The sequence below is a fragment of the Armigeres subalbatus genome, chromosome 2, assembly GCF_024139115.2.
Source record: "Armigeres subalbatus isolate Guangzhou_Male chromosome 2, GZ_Asu_2, whole genome shotgun sequence".
In the NCBI taxonomy this organism is placed as follows: domain Eukaryota; kingdom Metazoa; phylum Arthropoda; class Insecta; order Diptera; family Culicidae; genus Armigeres; species Armigeres subalbatus.
This window is the reverse complement of record NC_085140.1, coordinates 462,524,493-462,542,306: the sequence shown is the minus strand read 5'-3', so window position 1 is coordinate 462,542,306 and position 17,814 is coordinate 462,524,493. Positions and strand designations below refer to the sequence as shown.

Here is a 17,814-nt window from a genome sequence, read left to right as displayed (position 1 = left end):
CAGGAATTCCTCCGGAAGTTCCTCCAGGAATTCCTCCGGAAGTTCCTCCAGGAATTCCTCCGGAAGTTCCTCCAGGAATTCCTCCGGAAGTTCCTCCAGGAATTCCTCCGGAAGTTCCTCCAGGAATTCCTCCGGAAGTTCCTCCAGGAATTCCTCCGGAAGTTCCTCCAGAAATTCCTCCGGAAGTTCCTCCAGGAATTCTTCCGGAAGATTCTCCAGGAATTCCTCCGGAAGTTCCTCCAGGAATTCCTCCGGAAGTTCCTCCAGGAATTCCTCCGGAAGTTCCTCCAGGAATTCCTCCGGAAGTTCCTCCTGGAATTCATCCGGAAAATCCTCCAGAAATTCCAGGTGGCTAATTCCAGTTTCCGGAGGAATTGCTGGACGAACTTCCGGAATAATTCATGGAGGAACTTCCGGAGGAAATCCTGGAGAAGCATGCGGAGGAATTCACTGAAGAACCTCCGGAGGAACTTACAGATGAATTCCTGGAGGAGCTTCCAGAGAAATTCCTTAAGGATTTTCCAGACGAAATCCGGGAGGAGTTTCTGGAGGAGCTTCCCAGAGGCACTTACGGAGGAATTTTCAAAGGAATTTCTTGACGATCTTTTAGAAAAACTAGTGGAGGAACTTCTGGAAGAATTCCTTGACGAACTTCTGAAGAAGTTTTGGCGCTTGAAACTGGTTCACGCCGATTCACGCCACCGCTGATCAGCAACGGCGTGACACCGCCGCCTGAAAATGATCTATCGCGCCACTGCCGGTCAAATTTCAATTAGCGCACAGGCCTACCTGGAAGTACCCGGAAGGTAGCCAATTCGATCGAAAATCACCGAAATGGACTCCAGTGTACTTGTTTTGCAAAATCATGAAGTTTGACATGTCGCAAGATGGGTTCCAAGATTGAACGAAAATTGGCCACTTCCCCAAGGGAACCAGGCCCTGGAAGTACCCGGAGGGTGGCCAATTCGATCGAAAGTCGCCGAAATGTACTCCAGTGTACTTGTTTTGCAAAATCATGAAGTTTGACATGCCGCAAGATGGGTTCCAAGATTGGACGGATATTGGCCACTTCCCCAAGGGAACCAGGCCCTGGAAGCACCCGGAGGGTGGCCAATTCGATCGAAAGTCGCCGAAATGTACTCCAGTGTACTTGTCTTGCAAAATCATGAAGTTTGACATGCCGCAAGATGGGTTCCAAGATTGGACGGATATTGGCCACTTCCCCAAGGGAACCAGGCCCTGGAAGCACCCGGAGGGTGGCCAATTCGATCGAAAGTCACCGAAATGTACTCCAGTGTACTTGTCTTGCAAAATCATGAAGTTTGACATGTCGCAAGATGGGTTCCAAGATTGAACGAAAATTGGCCACTTCCCCAAGGGAACCAGGCCCTGGAAGTACCCGGAGGGTGGCCAATTCGATCGAAAGTCGCCGAAATGTACTCCAGTGTACTTGTTTTGCAAAATCATGAAGTTTGACATGTCGCAAGATGGGTTCCAAGATTGAACGAAAATTGGCCACTTCCCCAAGGGAACCAGGCCCTGGAAGTACCCGGAGGGTGGCCAATTCGATCGAAAGTCGCCGAAATGTACTCCAGTGTACTTGTTTTGCAAAATCATGAAGTTTGACATGCCGCAAGATGGGTTCCAAGATTGGACGGATATTGGCCACTTCCCCAAGGGAACCAGGCCCTGGAAGCACCCGGAGGGTGGCCAATTCGATCGAAAGTCGTTGAAATGTACTCCAGTGTACTTGTCTTGCAAAATCATGAAGTTTGACATGTCGCACGATGGATTTCGAAGTCGATCTGCCAGTGACCATTTTTCCCGGGAGGGAGGTAACCCCAGTAGTCCCTGGAATATATCCGGAACCATGGCCATTGCACAAAAATTGACCTCGGTTCCTAAAACTATAGGAATTTCGTGATCGATTCCAGAAGATTGCTTGAAAATCCGTTAGAAATTGGCTGAGCTGCGTGGTTTTGAATTTTGAGTTTTGTCGTAAAATGGGGGTTGGGGACGTACGTGTTAATTGACTTTCCCTTCGCTCTGCTTCTACCTTTATTGGCTACCGGTGGCAATGGTTCGCAGAGTGCCGTCGTTCTTTAATCGAAACACCTGGTCGAGAGGCATTTACGAAAGAACAAACCTTAAGACAATTAGTATCCCAACCACAAACCAAAACAAGCTCAACTCTGACCGCGGTCGATTGGGAACTAAGTTTTTTCTCTAATTAATAAGCCTATTACAGAAATTCCGTTGGTCTGCTCTTTTGCATCCGACAGAATTAGAGGCAGTTTTGATCCTTCATGTTCATAAATATGCCTTAGAGGCGAAACTACTGTGGCTTACATCCAATTATCCCTAGACCACGTAATTACATTTTCAGAACAGATGCAATGCCTGTTTGCAGACTAATCTGTCCGGTGGTAAATTATGACTTCGAATGATTTCTAAGGTTGGATGTAATTACCGATAATGTATTTAATATTCAAATCATATGACATTTGACACTCGTAGGCATATGTTTGCCACTGGAATGTTTGTAATTCTATACGTGATTATAATCGACCCTAATTCGAAACTATAACCGGCGCTTTCAGATTCCAATCGATCCCTTCCAATCATCGAAATGAATAGTGTTTCGCCGTTGTTATAAAATTGTCCAAAACCGCTTATAGATACTTCTTCTCACATCATACTCGTGGCATCGTTTCTCGATGCCGTGTGTCAATCTCGACGGGGTACGTCAACTGTGCTCACGGCATCAATCCGACAGATCGGGTTCATCCCGTGTTTGTGTTTTTCCTCGTGCAGGTGGGAATGGAAATAATGCAAATTATGCGCGTGCAAAGGAAAAGAAGTTGCCTACAAACCAAACCGATCGCGATTGATTCGGGAACAGGGGGCGAGGGTTTTGAAACAGGGCTCTGTAACATGAGAACAGTCAAGACAGACAGGGCAATGTGGGTATGTGCAATCGTTTTATTAAAATCTCGAGGAGAGATGCATAATTTGGTGATCAATTCATGCGCGGAGAATGTGTCACGGTTCGGTTTTTGCGATTGATGGGAAAATAAAAAGCAAATTGAAAGAGAATGTTTGACATGAATTTCCGTTGTAACCGGATGGGTCTGGTGATTTAAAATTTGCGACATCAATTGCAAGTGAATGGATCCTCTCTTTGTATTGATTCGAAAACCCTTCTATTTGTTTTTCTGCATTTATTTGCTAATTACTTATTTTAAAAGATATTTATAATTCTGGAGCTTTTTTACATATAACGCCTAACTTTGTCTAACAGGTCATTATTCTTCTGTCAAACCAATGGCTAGAAGTTTCTCTTTCATTCCCATTTTTTTACTTTTTGTGTCACGGTCATTGGGATTTTCTTTTCTATGCAAACGAAATTGTTGGACAACTTCTAAATTTATCATCAGGAACTAGTTGTAGACTTCTGAATGAGATTTTTTTCATTCAGTCACACCAAGCAAACCATATACAAATGCCACTCAATTTTGGTTCTATTAGGGTACATATAAGTATCAAATTCAATATCCAATTATCTCACGCATGTTAATAACCCTTCCAAAAGTGGACCCACAAATCGCCATGTCATTCGAAACCGATAAATTCATCACTAATGGACCCCACCATAAACCATCGAAAACGAAATTGGATAATTAATCATCATTATGCGATTATCTCTTTGGCAGACCTAAAGTACACACACTTTTTCTTTCTCCCATTACGCGGAATTGCTTTCCGACTGGCGAGAAGGGAAGCAAACTAAAAAAGTTACCCAGAGCCACAATTCACCTTCCCCGATTAGCTCATCATCGCATCGTCGTCATCATCATCCCGAACCGAGTCCACAGTTCCACACTCTCTTTCAGTGGCTCGACTTCTCCGGGCAGCAGCATCCTCAGTTCATTGGATTTCGGGCTTCCTAGCCATATAAGTAAAAATCCAGCCACCAATCATTCTCGCTTTCGCGGCGTATCCAATCTGTTTTGATCTAATCGTGTAAATATGAATATTTTTTACCACACATTAGCCACGAGGTTGCTACTTATATAGCTATTACGATGATGGCAATGTTTGATACAAATAACCACCGGACGACGAGAGTTTTGTGGTAGGGAAGAATGGTCTAGAATGCGTTTACTCGTAAATTTGATTGATCAAACGTAGGGGAGTAATATGAAGGAATTTCTCTAAAAATGCTTGAAACGCATAAAAGCTGCATATAAGACCACGCTCCCCTAGATGTGTGTGGTGGGTACTCTCGACCACTTGGTGTGGACTGACAGCTGACTAATTGACATCCCACACTTCGCTTACTCTGACTGAGCACTAGCATGGACGGCAGTGTTGCCAGTTACAATCTCGCCCTAACTATCAGTAACGTTCGATTCCGAGATGCGTTGGTCTCATTTTCTCCCTCAAAACTGGCATCCATGGCGGTGTGTGTTCAGTCAGGTTCGGTTCACAGCTCGACGTACGGGCTGTCAACGCTTACCATCCCCCCGAAAAACCCGACCTGGGCTCGTCCACTGAATGCCTACTTTGTTTGGATGAGAGTGCGGTGCGAGTCGTGATCACGCAAACGAATCAATTTATCAAAATTGATAAATGAACGCAAGCTTCCTACTCTCCGGTTGCTCGTTAGAGAGACAATACGGTCGTTATTCGGACGGAGTCTATGGCCAATCGAAGCAGTGGTCATCGCTGTTTCTGTGTATCGTTTGTACGCGTGTTTTGTTTTGCGATTGGAATTCAATTGAGAGTTGATCTTTGTGAGGCTTGTATAATCCTTGTTGCCATGGTGATTTTGATGCTGGTGGAGGTTCCGTGCTCTGAAAGCTGACAACCTAACCAATGGTTGTTCAGTGGTTCATTAAAGATCGTTTTAGATTTCACTCCAGCTAATTTATCCAGTAGACTTAGCCAAGCGATCAATCATATGAATCACACCGACCAGTGAGTAGCAGTAGCAAGTAGCGTGGTAGAGTGGCTTTTATAAAGTAGAACCAGTCCTTCAAAGTAAACAAGACTAATAACAATTAATAACGCATTAAACACATGTTTAATTTTAATTTCCAATGTTTTTCTGTTCCTTTTTTTCTAACGCAACAGACGGCAGCATATGGGCGGGTGGACCACGGCCGCTGTGAACTCCAAACAGAATGGACTGCCGACGACGCCGAGCAAGAGTGCCACCACCAGCCCGGACCGGCTCCGGGGGGCAACGCACGATCTCTTCGAGCTGCTGGAACGAGTGCAATGTTCGCGGTTGGATGACCAGCGATGCGTTCTCCCGTCGTACTTCACACAGGTGCGTGGTAACCGATTCCGATCCTTGTTTTTCTTCCGAACAGTGGAAAAAAAAGCGTGCCACGAACAGGCATGTATTCTGTGTGCGTATTAATTAGCGTCATCCTTGAAGGACGACGTTCGCGGTGGCGAGCCTTTCAATGTAAACTGATCGAAATGTTGGAAGTTTCAACAGATCATTCGGGAAAAAAATAATTCTTTTCTTTTTAAAAGTAAAATTATCATTCCAAACAACACGCAGAGAAATGTTTTTTAAACTCAATGATATTATGTATAAAAACAACAAAAATAATTATTGTTCCCCGGCTAATAATTTTATTTGTTGAATTCAACAAAAAAACAGATTTGATTAGACGAAAAATATTGTTGTTTCTACAATGTTCCAAAACAGCACTCAAAATAAAAATTGTTGAATTTACAATATATTTTTTTGTTTGTACAAAAAATATTTTTGAACCAAAAAGAAAATTTTTTGCTTTCAATAATATTTTTCTTAAATTCAAAAAAACTAAAATATTGTAATCAAAAATTTATTTTGAATGCTATATTAAATTTCTTGTGATTATCAATTATTTTAATTTTTGATTAGGCGTCGTGTGGAAAATAAAACTACAATAATTATATTTGTAATTTTTTCGTATATTTACTTCACAAACTAGTTTATAATATACTGTATTATTTATACTGGATTGTAGTAGAAACAACAATTAAATTTTTTGAATTAAATATATTTCAGTTTTGATTTTAAAGATAAAATATTTGAGTTTAAAAAATATTTCAATAATTTTATTTTTTAGTTCAAAAAGGTAGATTTTCTCTGCGTGTATTTTAATAATCAGAATATGTTTTTGTGTTATTTTTAATTTTTTTTGAGATTAACTTTCTACACAATTCATTTCATCTCAGAAAAACATTTTCGTAGTTTATTCGACCTTTCAAAAGATTTCAAATAATTCTTCGTACGAATCCCAAACAAGTTCTTGAAGAAATTGCTAGAATCTCAGGAGTTTTTTTTGTAGAAATTTTGAAGAACCTTTTCAATGGTAACTCCGAAGAGTTTTCGTCACTCGGGAATACTTTCAGTGGACAATGTTTACACACATAATGAATTGACTGACTGCAGCTCATCCAAATATTGAACAATCGCATCGGTCAACGGGTCCAATCTACATATTTTTTTACAGAACAGATTGCGATAGGCTGAGATAGTCTGATTAAACACTCTTAATTTGTATTTCGTGAACTTTGGACTAACCATTTAAAGAAAATTATTGCGACGCGATACTACAACTACCGACTATTCTGACTATCTGATTATCCATTTCGGACTGTTATGACTGGCTACTATCTTTGGACTTTTTTTGGCTGACTATTAATATTGTTAGTTGCGAACTAGGGTTAGAAACAATTTGAACTACTCAGACAGTTATTCAAAAAAATTTTCCCAAAGAAATTCCAGACAATTTCACAAGGAAATTCAAAAAAAAATTCCTATGAAATTCCAAAGAATTTTCCCAGGAAATTCCAAAGAATTTCCCGAGCAAATTACGAAAAATTTCCTGAGGAAATTCCAAAAAATTTCCCGAGGAAATTCCAAAGAATTTCCCGAGGAAAATCCAAAGAATTTCCCGAGGAAATTCCAAAGAATTTCACGAGGAAATTCCAAAGAATTTCACGAGGAAATTCCGAAAAATTTCCCGAGGAAATTCCAACGAATTTCCCTAGGAAATTCCAAAGAATTTCCCGAGAAAATTCCAAAGAATTTCCCGAATAAATTCCAAAGAATTTTCCCAGGAAATAAAAAAACAACTTCCCGATGAAATTCCAAAGAATTTGCCGTTGAAATTCCTAAGAATTTCCCGAATAAATTCCAAAGAATTTCCACTGAAAATTCCAAAAAAAAAATCCCAAAGAAATTCCAAAGAATTTCCTGAGGGAATTCCAAAGAATTTCCCGAAAAAATTTCAAAGAATTTCCCAAGAAAATCCCAAAAAAAATCCCAAAGAAATTCCAAAGAATTTCCTGAGGGAATTTCAAAAAAATTTCCGAAGAAATTCCAAAGAGTTTCCCGAAGAAATTCCAAAAAGTCTTCCGATGAAATTCCAAACAATTTCCCGAGGCAATTCCAAAGAATTTTCCGTTGAAATTCCAAAGAATTTCCCGAATAAATCTAGGAGAGATCGACTATGATGGTGATATTTGAGGTTATGGCTTTCAGTCTTCTTATGCTCAAAAACGGGTTTTACGTTTTTATCCGACGTTTCGGTTACATATATTGTACCTTTATCAAGGAGTTAACTAAGTCCCGTTTTATTGTTACATTGTCTTAGCATAGAACGTTTTGTCACAACTTTATGTTAAATCGCCCCCTCTATTTTTCGGTAGGGGCTGCGAAATTGAATTTATCCGGGCACCAGGAACTATCGTGTAGTACGTTTTTAGCGCCACTTCCAATATATGTAACCGAAACGTCGGATAAAAACGTAAAACCCGTTTTTGAGCATAAGAAGACTGAAAGCCATAACCTCAAATATTTCCCGAATAAATTCCAAAGAATTTCCCGTGGAAATTCCAAAATAATTCCCGTGGAAATTCCAAAGAATTTCCCAAGAAAATTCCAAAAACAAAAATCTCAAAGAAATTCCAAAGAAATTCCCGAGGGAATTCAAAAACATTTTCCGAAGAAATTCCAAAGAGTTTCCCGAGGAAATTCCAAAAAGTTTTCCGAAGAAATTCCGAAGAGTTTCAAGTGAAAATTGCAAAAAATCTCCCAAGGAAATCCCACAAAATTTCTCAAGGAAATCCCAAAAAAATCCCCAAGAGAATTCCAAAGAATTTCCCGAGGAAATTCCAAAGAATTTAACGAAGAAATTCAAAAGAATTTTCCGAGGAATTTCCTAAGAATTTTTCCAGGAAATTCCAAAGAATTTCACAAGGAAATTCCAAAGAATTTCCCAAGGAAATTCCAAAGAATTTCCCAAGGAAATTCCAAAGAATTTCCCAAGGAAATTCCAAAGAATTTCCCAAGGAAATTCCAAAGAATTTCCCAAGGAAATTTCAAAGAATTTCCCAAGGAAATTCCAAAGAATTTCCCAAGGAAATTCCAAAGAATTTCTCAAGGAAATTCCAAAGAATTTCCCGAAGAAATTCCCGAAAAAATTCCTAGGAATTTCCCAAGGAAATTCCCAAGAATTTCCCAAGGAAATCCAAAAGAATTTCCCAAGGAAATTCCCAAGAATTTCCCAAGGAAATTCCCAAGAATTTCCCAAGGAAATTCCCAAGAATTTCCCAAGGAAATTCCCAAGAATTTCCCAAGGAAATTCCCAAGAATTTCCCAAGGAAATTCAAGAATTTCCCATGAAATTCTAAGAATTTCCCAAGGAAATTCCCAAGAATTTCCCAAGGAAATTCTAAGAATTTCCCAAGGAAATTCCCAAGAATTTCAAGGAAATTCTAAGAATTTCCCAAGGAAATTTCAAGAATTTCCCAAGGAAATTCCCAAGAATTTCCCAAGGAAATTCCAAGAATTTCCCAAGGAAATTCCCAAGAATTTCCCATGAAATTCAAGAATTTCAAGGAAATTCCCAAGAATTTCCCAAGGAAATTCTAAGAATTTCCCAAGGAAATTCCCAAGAATTTCCCAAGGAAATTCCCAAGAATTTCCCAAGGAAATTCCTAAGAATTTCCCATGAAATTCTAAGAATTTCCCAAGGAAATTCTAAGAATTTCCCAAGGAAATTCTAAGAATTTCCCAAGGAAATTCCCAAGAATTCCCAAGGAAATTCTAAGAATTCCCATGAAATTCCCAAGAATTTCCCAAGGAAATTCCTAAGAATTTCCCAGGAAATTCTAAGAATTTCCCAAGGAAATTCCTAAGACTTCCCAAGGAAATTCCCAAGAATTTCCCAAGGAAATTCCCAAGAATTCCCAAGGAAATTCCAAGAATTTCCCAAGGAAATTCCAAGAATCCTCAAGGAAATTCCCAAGAATTTCCCAAGGAAATTCCCAAGAATTTCCCAAGGAAATTCTAAGACTTCCCAAGGAAATTCTAAGAATTTCCCAAGGAAATTCCCAAGAATTTCCCATGAAATTCTAAGAATTTCCAAGGAAATTCTCAAGAATTTCCAAGGAAATTCCCAAGAATTCCCACAATTCCCAAGAATTTCCAAGGAAATTCTCAAGAATTTCCCAAGGAAATTCAAGACTTCCCAAGGAAATTCCCAAGAATTCCCAAGGAAATTTCAAGAATTCCCAAGGAAATTCCCAAGAATTTCCCAAGGAAATTCTAAGAATTTCCCAAGGAAATTTCAAGAATTTCCCAAGGAAATTCCAAGAATTTCCCAAGGAAATTCCCAAGAATTTCCCAAGGAAATTCCCAAGAATTTCCCAAGGAAATTCTAAGAATTTCCCAAGGAAATTCTAAGAATTTCCAAGGAAATTCCCAAGAATTTCCCAAGGAAATTCCAAGAATTCCCAAGGAAATTCCCAAGAATTTCCCAAGAAAATTCTAAGAATTTCCCAAGAAAATTCCCAAGAATTTCCCAAGAAAATTCCCAAGAATTTCCCAAGAAAATTCTAAGAATTTCCCAAGGAAATTCCAAGAATTCCTCATGAAATTCCAAGAATTTCCCAAGGAAATTCCCAAGAATTCCCAAGGAAATTCTTAAGAATTTCCTGAGGAAATTCCTAAGAATTCTCCAAGGAAATTCTGAATAATTTCCCGTGGAAATTCCTTAGAATTTCCCAAGGAAATTCCAAGAATTTCCCAAGGAAATTCCCAAGACTTCCCAAGGAAATTCCTAAGAATTTCCCAAGGAAATTCCTAAGAATTTCCCAAGGAAATTCCTAAGAATTTCCCAAGGAAATTCCTAAGAATTTCCCAAGGAAATTCCTAAGAATTTCCCAAGGAAATTCCTAAGAATTTCCCAAGGAAATTCCTAAGAATTTCCCCAGGAAATTCCCAAGAATTTCCCCAGGAAATTCCCAAGAATTTCCCCAGGAAATTCCCAAGAATTTCCCCAGGAAATTCCCAAGAATTTCCCAAGAATTTCCCAAGAATTTCCCAAGAATTTCCCAAGGAAATTCCCAAGAATTTCCCAAGAATTTCCCTAGGAAATTCCCAAAAATTTCCCAAGGAAATTCCCAAGAATTTCCCAAGGAAATTCCCAAGAATTTCCCAAGGAAATTCCCAAGAATTTCCCAAGGAAATTCCCAAGAATTTCCCAAAGAAATTCCCAAGAATTTCCCAAAGAAATTCCCAAGAATTTCCCAAAGAAATTCCCAAGAATTTCCCAAAGAAATTCTCAAGAATTTCCCAAGGAAATTCCCAAGAATTTCCCAAGGAAATTCCCAAGAATTTCCCAAGGAAATTCCCAAGAATTTCCCAAGGAAATTCCCAAGAATTTCCCAAGGAAATTCCTAAGAATTTCCCAAGGAAATTCCCAAGAATTTCCCAAGGAAATTCCCAAGAATTTCCCAAGGAAATTCCCAAGAATTTCCCAAGGAAATTCCCAAGAATTTCCCAAGGAAATTCCCAAGAATTTCCCAAGGAAATTCCCAAGAATTTCCCAAGGAAATTCCCAAGAATTTCCCAAGGAAATTCCCAAGAATTTCCCAAGGAAATTCCCAAGAATTTCCCAAGGAAATTCCCAAGAATTTCCCAAGGAAATTCTCAAGAATTTCCCAAGGAAATTGCCAAGAATTTCCCAAGGAAATTGCCAAGAATTTCCCAAGGAAATTGCCAAGAATTTCCCAAGGAAATTCCCAAGAATTTCCCAAGGAAATTCCCAAGAATTTCCCAAGGAAATTCCCAAGAATTTCCCAAGGAAATTCCCAAGAATTTCCCAAGGAAATTCCCAAGAATTTCCCAAGGAAATTCCCAAGAATTTCCCAAGGAAATTCCCAAGAATTTCCCTAGGAAATTCATAAGAATTTCCCAAGGAAATTCCCAAGAATTTCCCAAGGAAATTCCCTAGAATTTCCCAAGGAAATTCCCAAGAATTTCCCAAGGAAATTCCCAAGAATTTCCCAAGGAAATTCCCAAGAATTTCCCAAGGAAATTCCCAAGAATTTCCCAAGGAAATTCCCAAGAATTTCCCAAGGAAATTCCCAAGAATTTCCCAAGGAAATTCCCAAGAATTTCCCAAGGAAATTCCCAAGAATTTCCCAAGGAAATTCCCAAGAATTTCCCAAGAAAATTCCCAAGAATTTCCCAAGGAAATTCCCAAGAATTTCCCAAGGAAATTCCCAAGAATTTCCCAAGGAAATTCCCAAGAATTTCCCAAGGAAATTCCCAAGAATTTCCCTTGGAAATTCCCAAGAATTTCCCTTGGAAATTCCCAAGAATTTCCCTTGGAAATTCCCAAGAATTTCCCTTGGAAATTCCCAAGAATTTCCCTTGGAAATTCCCAAGAATTTCCCTTGGAAATTCCCAAGAATTTCCCTTGGAAATTCCCAAGAATTTCCCAAGGAAATTCCCAAGAATTTCCCAAGGAAATTCCCAAGAAATTTCCCAAGGAAATTCCCTAAAAATTTCCCAAGGAAATTCCCAAGAATTTCCCAAGGAAATTCCCAAGAATTTCACAAGGATATTCCCAAGAATTCCGATATTCCGAGGAAATTTAATATCAGCTAGACGTTAAATAAAAACTAATCTTAAAAAGGCTCATAATGTCCACAAAAAAATCATTTTTAGTTAACCACTTCCATGGTTTTATTTATTTCGTTGAGTAAGAAAGAGACATCTAATCAAGGTATCGCCAGTTATGAGCACTATCAGTCAATCAATTATTTTCTAAGCACTTTTCCTCGTATAAGCTGCAATGAATCTAGCCACTGGACAGAATGTTGTTCAAAATGTTTCGAAATATCAATCCCTTTCCGGGCACTGCGTGCCACCGCACTGGCATAGTTGACAACCATCGGCTTAGTAAGTCATAATTTATTCGTTCACGTGCCACCACTTAGCAGTCGGTCGGGGCTTTAGCTCGCTCAAATTGCGCTTGGGACCAATCATCCATCGGTCTTGTGAGCATTATTTTTAGAGTTTCGTATTATAAATTTACAACTGATGAGGACCCAACGGCAGCACGCGACACCGCACTCCGTTCTGCGAGGGTATCATCTTTGCGATCTTCTTTTCCGGTTATCTTGCCATGAAAATAAACACTTTAGCTTGTGTATAGGCACGATTATTATGCTGCACTTGTTTATGGGGCAGTTTCAACGGTTATCCAATTCTGGCTATTTTCGATACTACCTTGAGTGCGAACCGCCAGCTGTCTGGCCCAACGGATAATTGAAGAACTTTTCCGCCGGTGACGAATACGTCGAGATGCCGGGCCAAACGATTTTGAAAGAAGAGTCATGGCACTTTACTGCGCCAGAGTTATAAATTTAATAACTGTGTGCGCCCGATAGCAATCGCACGGCGTACATTAGAGGTCTTATGTTTTGGGTTGAGGAGCGTCATGTGCAACATCTTAACTGATGCAAGCATACAGGCATCGTTGCTGATTTGACTCGTGTTGTTTTCTTTTCGCGTGATGAATGGGAATTTAGCAACTCTGGCAACAAAATTTCGTGTAGCAACGACTTGGCGTGGTGGTCTATAACTTGGGAGTTTTGTTAATCGCTTTGATATTGGTTGTTTGAATTTTATTACGATAATAAGCCTTTATGCTATGGATTCCGGATAACTTGTAATATCTTCGTTGAATAACTTATGTTTTATCACTAATTACTCTATTTTGAATGCGTTGTTTGAATTCCGAAATCCTTTAGTAAATCAAGAATTACACATTCCATTTGTTTTTCGAGGAGTACTACAAATAAACCAAAATCAACGGAAGAGTTTCCATGCGTTTGAATGTGCAAACAGCTGGAAGAGAAGGAAACACGACCCATATCCGCCGAAATGAAGCCATAATAGCATCTATAAATAAATATAGATAAAAACATCATAAAATGTTCAAAGAGGACGCTATTCATCCTAGTGAACAAAAGGTCAACATTTCGATTCTTTTGATGACATGTCGAAAATGCGTTCATTGCGTCTGTAAATCCATGCATTAATGTGCACAGGAAGCTCAGAATAGCACCTGGAAGTACTCAGACAGGCCATGATCCAATAGAATCGTAGCGTCATATAAGAGATGAAATGGAATCATAAAACCATAAAACAGTTTACGACTTTGGCGTTTTCGCTGGGTGGATTACCAAGCGCAACCCATTCTTGGTGAGATCCAAATCCCAATTACCCAACACAGACGTCACGTCATGTACGAGTTAGGGTTGTGAATTTTCGAGACAGTCAAGTAAAATGTTGCCACGAGTTATGGTTTAAAATAACTTGTTTGGAAAAGTTCAATCGCTCAATCTCTTAATATTTTATGAGACCATGCACAGTTGCTCACATGTTGAGAAATCTTTCTTTTTCTTATCATGATGATGTCGTAATTCCCAATGGTTTCAACAAAAAAATCAAAATGTTATATTTTTGAAATTCATTATGTCGTCGGTCTTATTAATGAGTGCAATTCATACCAGTACATATAAAATTAGCTACTAAGACAAAACGAATGGACTGTTCGATACTTCTGCTGCAATGTCGCAGTCATAACAAATGAAACCTATCAAGATCGTAACCTTGTCGCATAGTTTCCTCTGTACTTGTGGCCTCTAGCATTCCATAATAGATACCAGCAGAGCGAACCACCATAATAGTAAATGAAACTCTTACAACGGACAACAATGTTGCCATCGGGAACCAGCTTTGCAGAAGATATAAAAATTGAAGGAAACAAAGCTTCTTTTCAGCTCCAAATTGAAAACATCTTCGGGAAGCAAACAGTACGCCCGGTTTAAAACTCCCCTTTCGACACTCATCTCCTGGGGAGGTGGGGGATCTGCTCTGTTTTATCAATTCGAAAAAGGCGGCTGACATTCTTTCTCGGAAATCAATTCTATCCGACAAAGTATCAGAAACGATTTCCGATGGATTCAGTCGAAATTTCTACTTCATTTCAGTGATTCAATTTGGAACACTTTGCCCGTGGCAGGCGTGCAAACAGGTGAAATTGGACTGTCTCGCAATAAATCTTCGATAACAAGGATGACCTTAGTTGGGTCATAAATTTCGATTCATCTCGGCCATAAATAATATTTATTCAGTCATTCGGATCCTTTCTTCGGAACGCTATTACAGCGCTGGAAGCCAAAAGGAGAATACGGGTGTAGCAACAGAAGCGGTAATTAACGACCGAAACAATGGAGGTGGCGCACTGGAAGAACCGTCCTCATCTTCATGGTTAACCGAGGAAGTCAGTAAATATGGCAGGAAATTGGTTTTACTCCAGAAGGAAGGCGAATAAATCGCAACTACCAGTGGTCGGAGGAAACTAATTTTCAATCGAATATTTTCAAGATTTGATTGATCCGCACAACATAGTAGACATTTGCTGCAAAGCGTACGGTAACCATAGTTGCAGATGCTTTGGAAAATTCTTCCTATCTGGATTAGGGCCACGTTTTCATCTCCAGACATCTGATAAACGCAGTATGATAACGATAGGGAAGTTACTAAATAGATTGAAGAAAATCGATGGTGATTTTCCATCACCATTATCATCGTCTCTATTCGATGGAACGTGATAATCCGGATTTTATCGTCATTCATTTTCTATTAGCCTACTATGCTCAATAGCGAAATTTTTCCTTCTCTACCGCAGACAGTCAAGTGACTGATGGTTGAACCCATCGATGCCGAGCAACAGTGATTGATGGACAATTTATAAAAGCCATCGACGACAACGAATCGACGGTTGACATTGCCAGTGTTGAGCTTGAAAAGTCAATAATCACGTGGTTTGTGGTGACGACTTCATGTATCGTCCCGTACACAAAGGACGACTGATTGCGGAAATGTAAAATCACCCCACATTCCAGTCCGGATTCCGATTGCGGAAACCCACCCAATGGTACACATTGATTTTTATTGAAATGAACATCGGAAAAACAATTAAATAAATCCCTTTCCACTCCACTGTTGCAACCCGGTTTAGCAGTACCCCGAAGCGTCGGAGAAAACAACAGATGTGAATCCCTATTCACCGGGTTTTAATTGTTCGGAAAACAAATACAAAAGGCATAAGCGAGAAAGGATCATGTCCTGTAGTACGGCTATAAATTCCATTGTTGCTATTTGTCTAATTCCGCTGGTAGATTTGCTGTTGAGGGGAAAAAGGACCAAGCGCTTTTATCTAAATTGCTCACAATCACAAGAAGGCGAATTCAAACGATTATCACTTCAAGGTTAATGTGATGACCGTCGTCCGTTAGTCCAATTATAGCCTACTTCGACCTTCCACTATTTCCTAAGCGAGACATGGCGCCCAACAGTTGGAATCCAAGGAGCTTGCTCGTTACCGTTTCTGCTCAATTAAAGACTCATCAGGATGGCTGCTTCGATGCACAGATGACTATGACAGCAAGGCAACAAGACGGACTCTGATGACGGCGAACGTCGTCATTAACGATTGATGCAACAGCGCGAGCGGAAAAGGAAAAACAAACCGATAATTATTTTCTCGCGTCGTCCGATTTAATCTCATATTCCGGTCCCAATAGCCATAGAACACCAGGTCCAAATGTCAACAGCGCCACACGATGAAACGCCTCCTTGACAAATGCCCATAACAAGGTATCAGCAGTTAAAACAGTTGAGCCACATTTCAAGACAACTGGCGATGTTTAACGATTTGACACTTTGGCAAGAAATTCGAAAAAGGATGGCAAACGCACACATACCCACCAGACGAGTAAATTAACAGCTCGTAAAATTTTTGTCATGTCGGGTTGAACACCCGATCCGGGGCTTAGACGAAGACGACTATTAAATTTAATGCCAACCAGATGTCATGGGGACTGAACTGCTTCCGAAGTAGTGCGATTTGATGACACGCGTTACCCGCGGTGCCGAGAAGGAGGTTAACCGCTCCGTGGTCTGCGGGCTGTGACAGATGGGATTGTTTGAAGCTGTGGAACTCGATGGTGTTTATCTTCGATTGAGTTATAATTTCGTTGGAAAAATAATTTGACCTTTCTGTTTTCGCAGAATTTTGAACGCAAAAGTTTTAACGAATCAATTTCAAATGCGAAATAGGGCATAGTTAGAATTTTTAGTAATCCAACTAGTTACGTGATGCCAAATCGAATCGAATGAGAATGAAATAATAGCTTTCTGATCATTGGACTTAGTATACCAAAAGCCACTTTGCCAAAGATTGTTTAGCTAAATATCTCATTTTTTCGAACAAACCAGATGGCGAATGTCATTTGGCCGAAATGGACACAAGACTGAAAGTGTCGTTCCCACAAAGTGGTCGATTTGGCCGAAATGATCGTTTGTGAATAATAATGAATGTAAAAAAAGTATTTTATGAGAATTAAGGAAAAATTGAGAAATGGGGAGTGAAACGTTGGAAATAAGTTAGAACCGTCGCTGATCTGTGATTATCCATGCCGATTCAAATTCGTAAAAATCCACCGAAATTCCAAAAATATTCTTGTTTAAACACGAGTAGATTTCCGTGAAAATTTTTATACATTTTCCGAGGAAATTCCAAGAAGTTTTCCATGAAAATTTAAAAAAAAATGGTTCGAACAAGTTCTTGCAAACTCCTTATTTAACCGAATACGCCATTTGACCGAACAAACCATTAATTCGAACTAGTCTTTCTCTTCTTATTTCTTTTCTTCTTTATTACATCCTACTCCTGGGATATTGCCGGAAATCAAACCCACCACCTTCAGCATGGCCTTGCTTTACAGCCACGCATCTAACCGCACGGCGCACGGCTCCAAACGAAAAGATCATTTGGCCGAAAAAGTCGCTTCGCCGAATAAGTCATTTGGTCGAAAATTCCGTTTAGCCGACATTACCCGACCCGATCCGACATCGGAAGCAAAATAAAACTTCCATGAAGAATTACAAGTTTTCCATAAAAAATAAGAAATTGCCAATAAAAAAATCAGGGTATGAGCTATAAAGATAATTTCCATAAATAAAGCAAGATAAAGATTTTTCCACAAAACAAAAATAAATTAGCACTTTCAAAACCAAGAATTGCAAAAAAATCAAAATGCTCCACGGAAAAAATACAAAATTTCAGTAAATAAATCAATATTAACAATAAACAATTACAATATTTTCATTTTTTTTTTCTTGAAAAATAAAGAAAAATTCAAAAAAATAATCTATAGAGAGCATTAAAAAATTGGAAAATTTACATTAAAAAATACAAAAAAAGCAATAACAAAGCAATAACAAATTGCTCTTTATTGATTTTTTTGTGGAAAAAAATATTTTTTTGAAAATTTTGTAACTGTTTATTACTAACATTGATTTATTTATGGAAATTTTATATTTTTCCCGTGGAACATTTCATGGAAAATACTTCTTTTATAATTGCAATTTTTGCA

At 39.1% G+C, this 17,814-nt stretch overlaps 1 protein-coding gene across 7 annotated transcripts in view; it reads left to right on the top strand.

Moving 5' to 3' along the window:
* LOC134213881 (rap1 GTPase-activating protein 1) overlaps positions 1-17,814 on the top strand; it is a 324,347-nt gene that overhangs the window by 174,191 nt on the left and 132,342 nt on the right. For 5 of the 7 annotated variants that reach the window (XM_062693321.1, XM_062693320.1, XM_062693327.1 and 2 more), the window contains exon 2: positions 5,137-5,335. In XM_062693321.1, coding sequence (XP_062549305.1) covers positions 5,137-5,335 — 199 coding nt within the window. Of the gene's footprint in view, positions 1-4,513; positions 5,044-5,136; positions 5,336-17,814 lie in introns of those variants that run through there. The other 2 variants (XM_062693325.1, XM_062693326.1) reach the window with 2 other exon arrangements.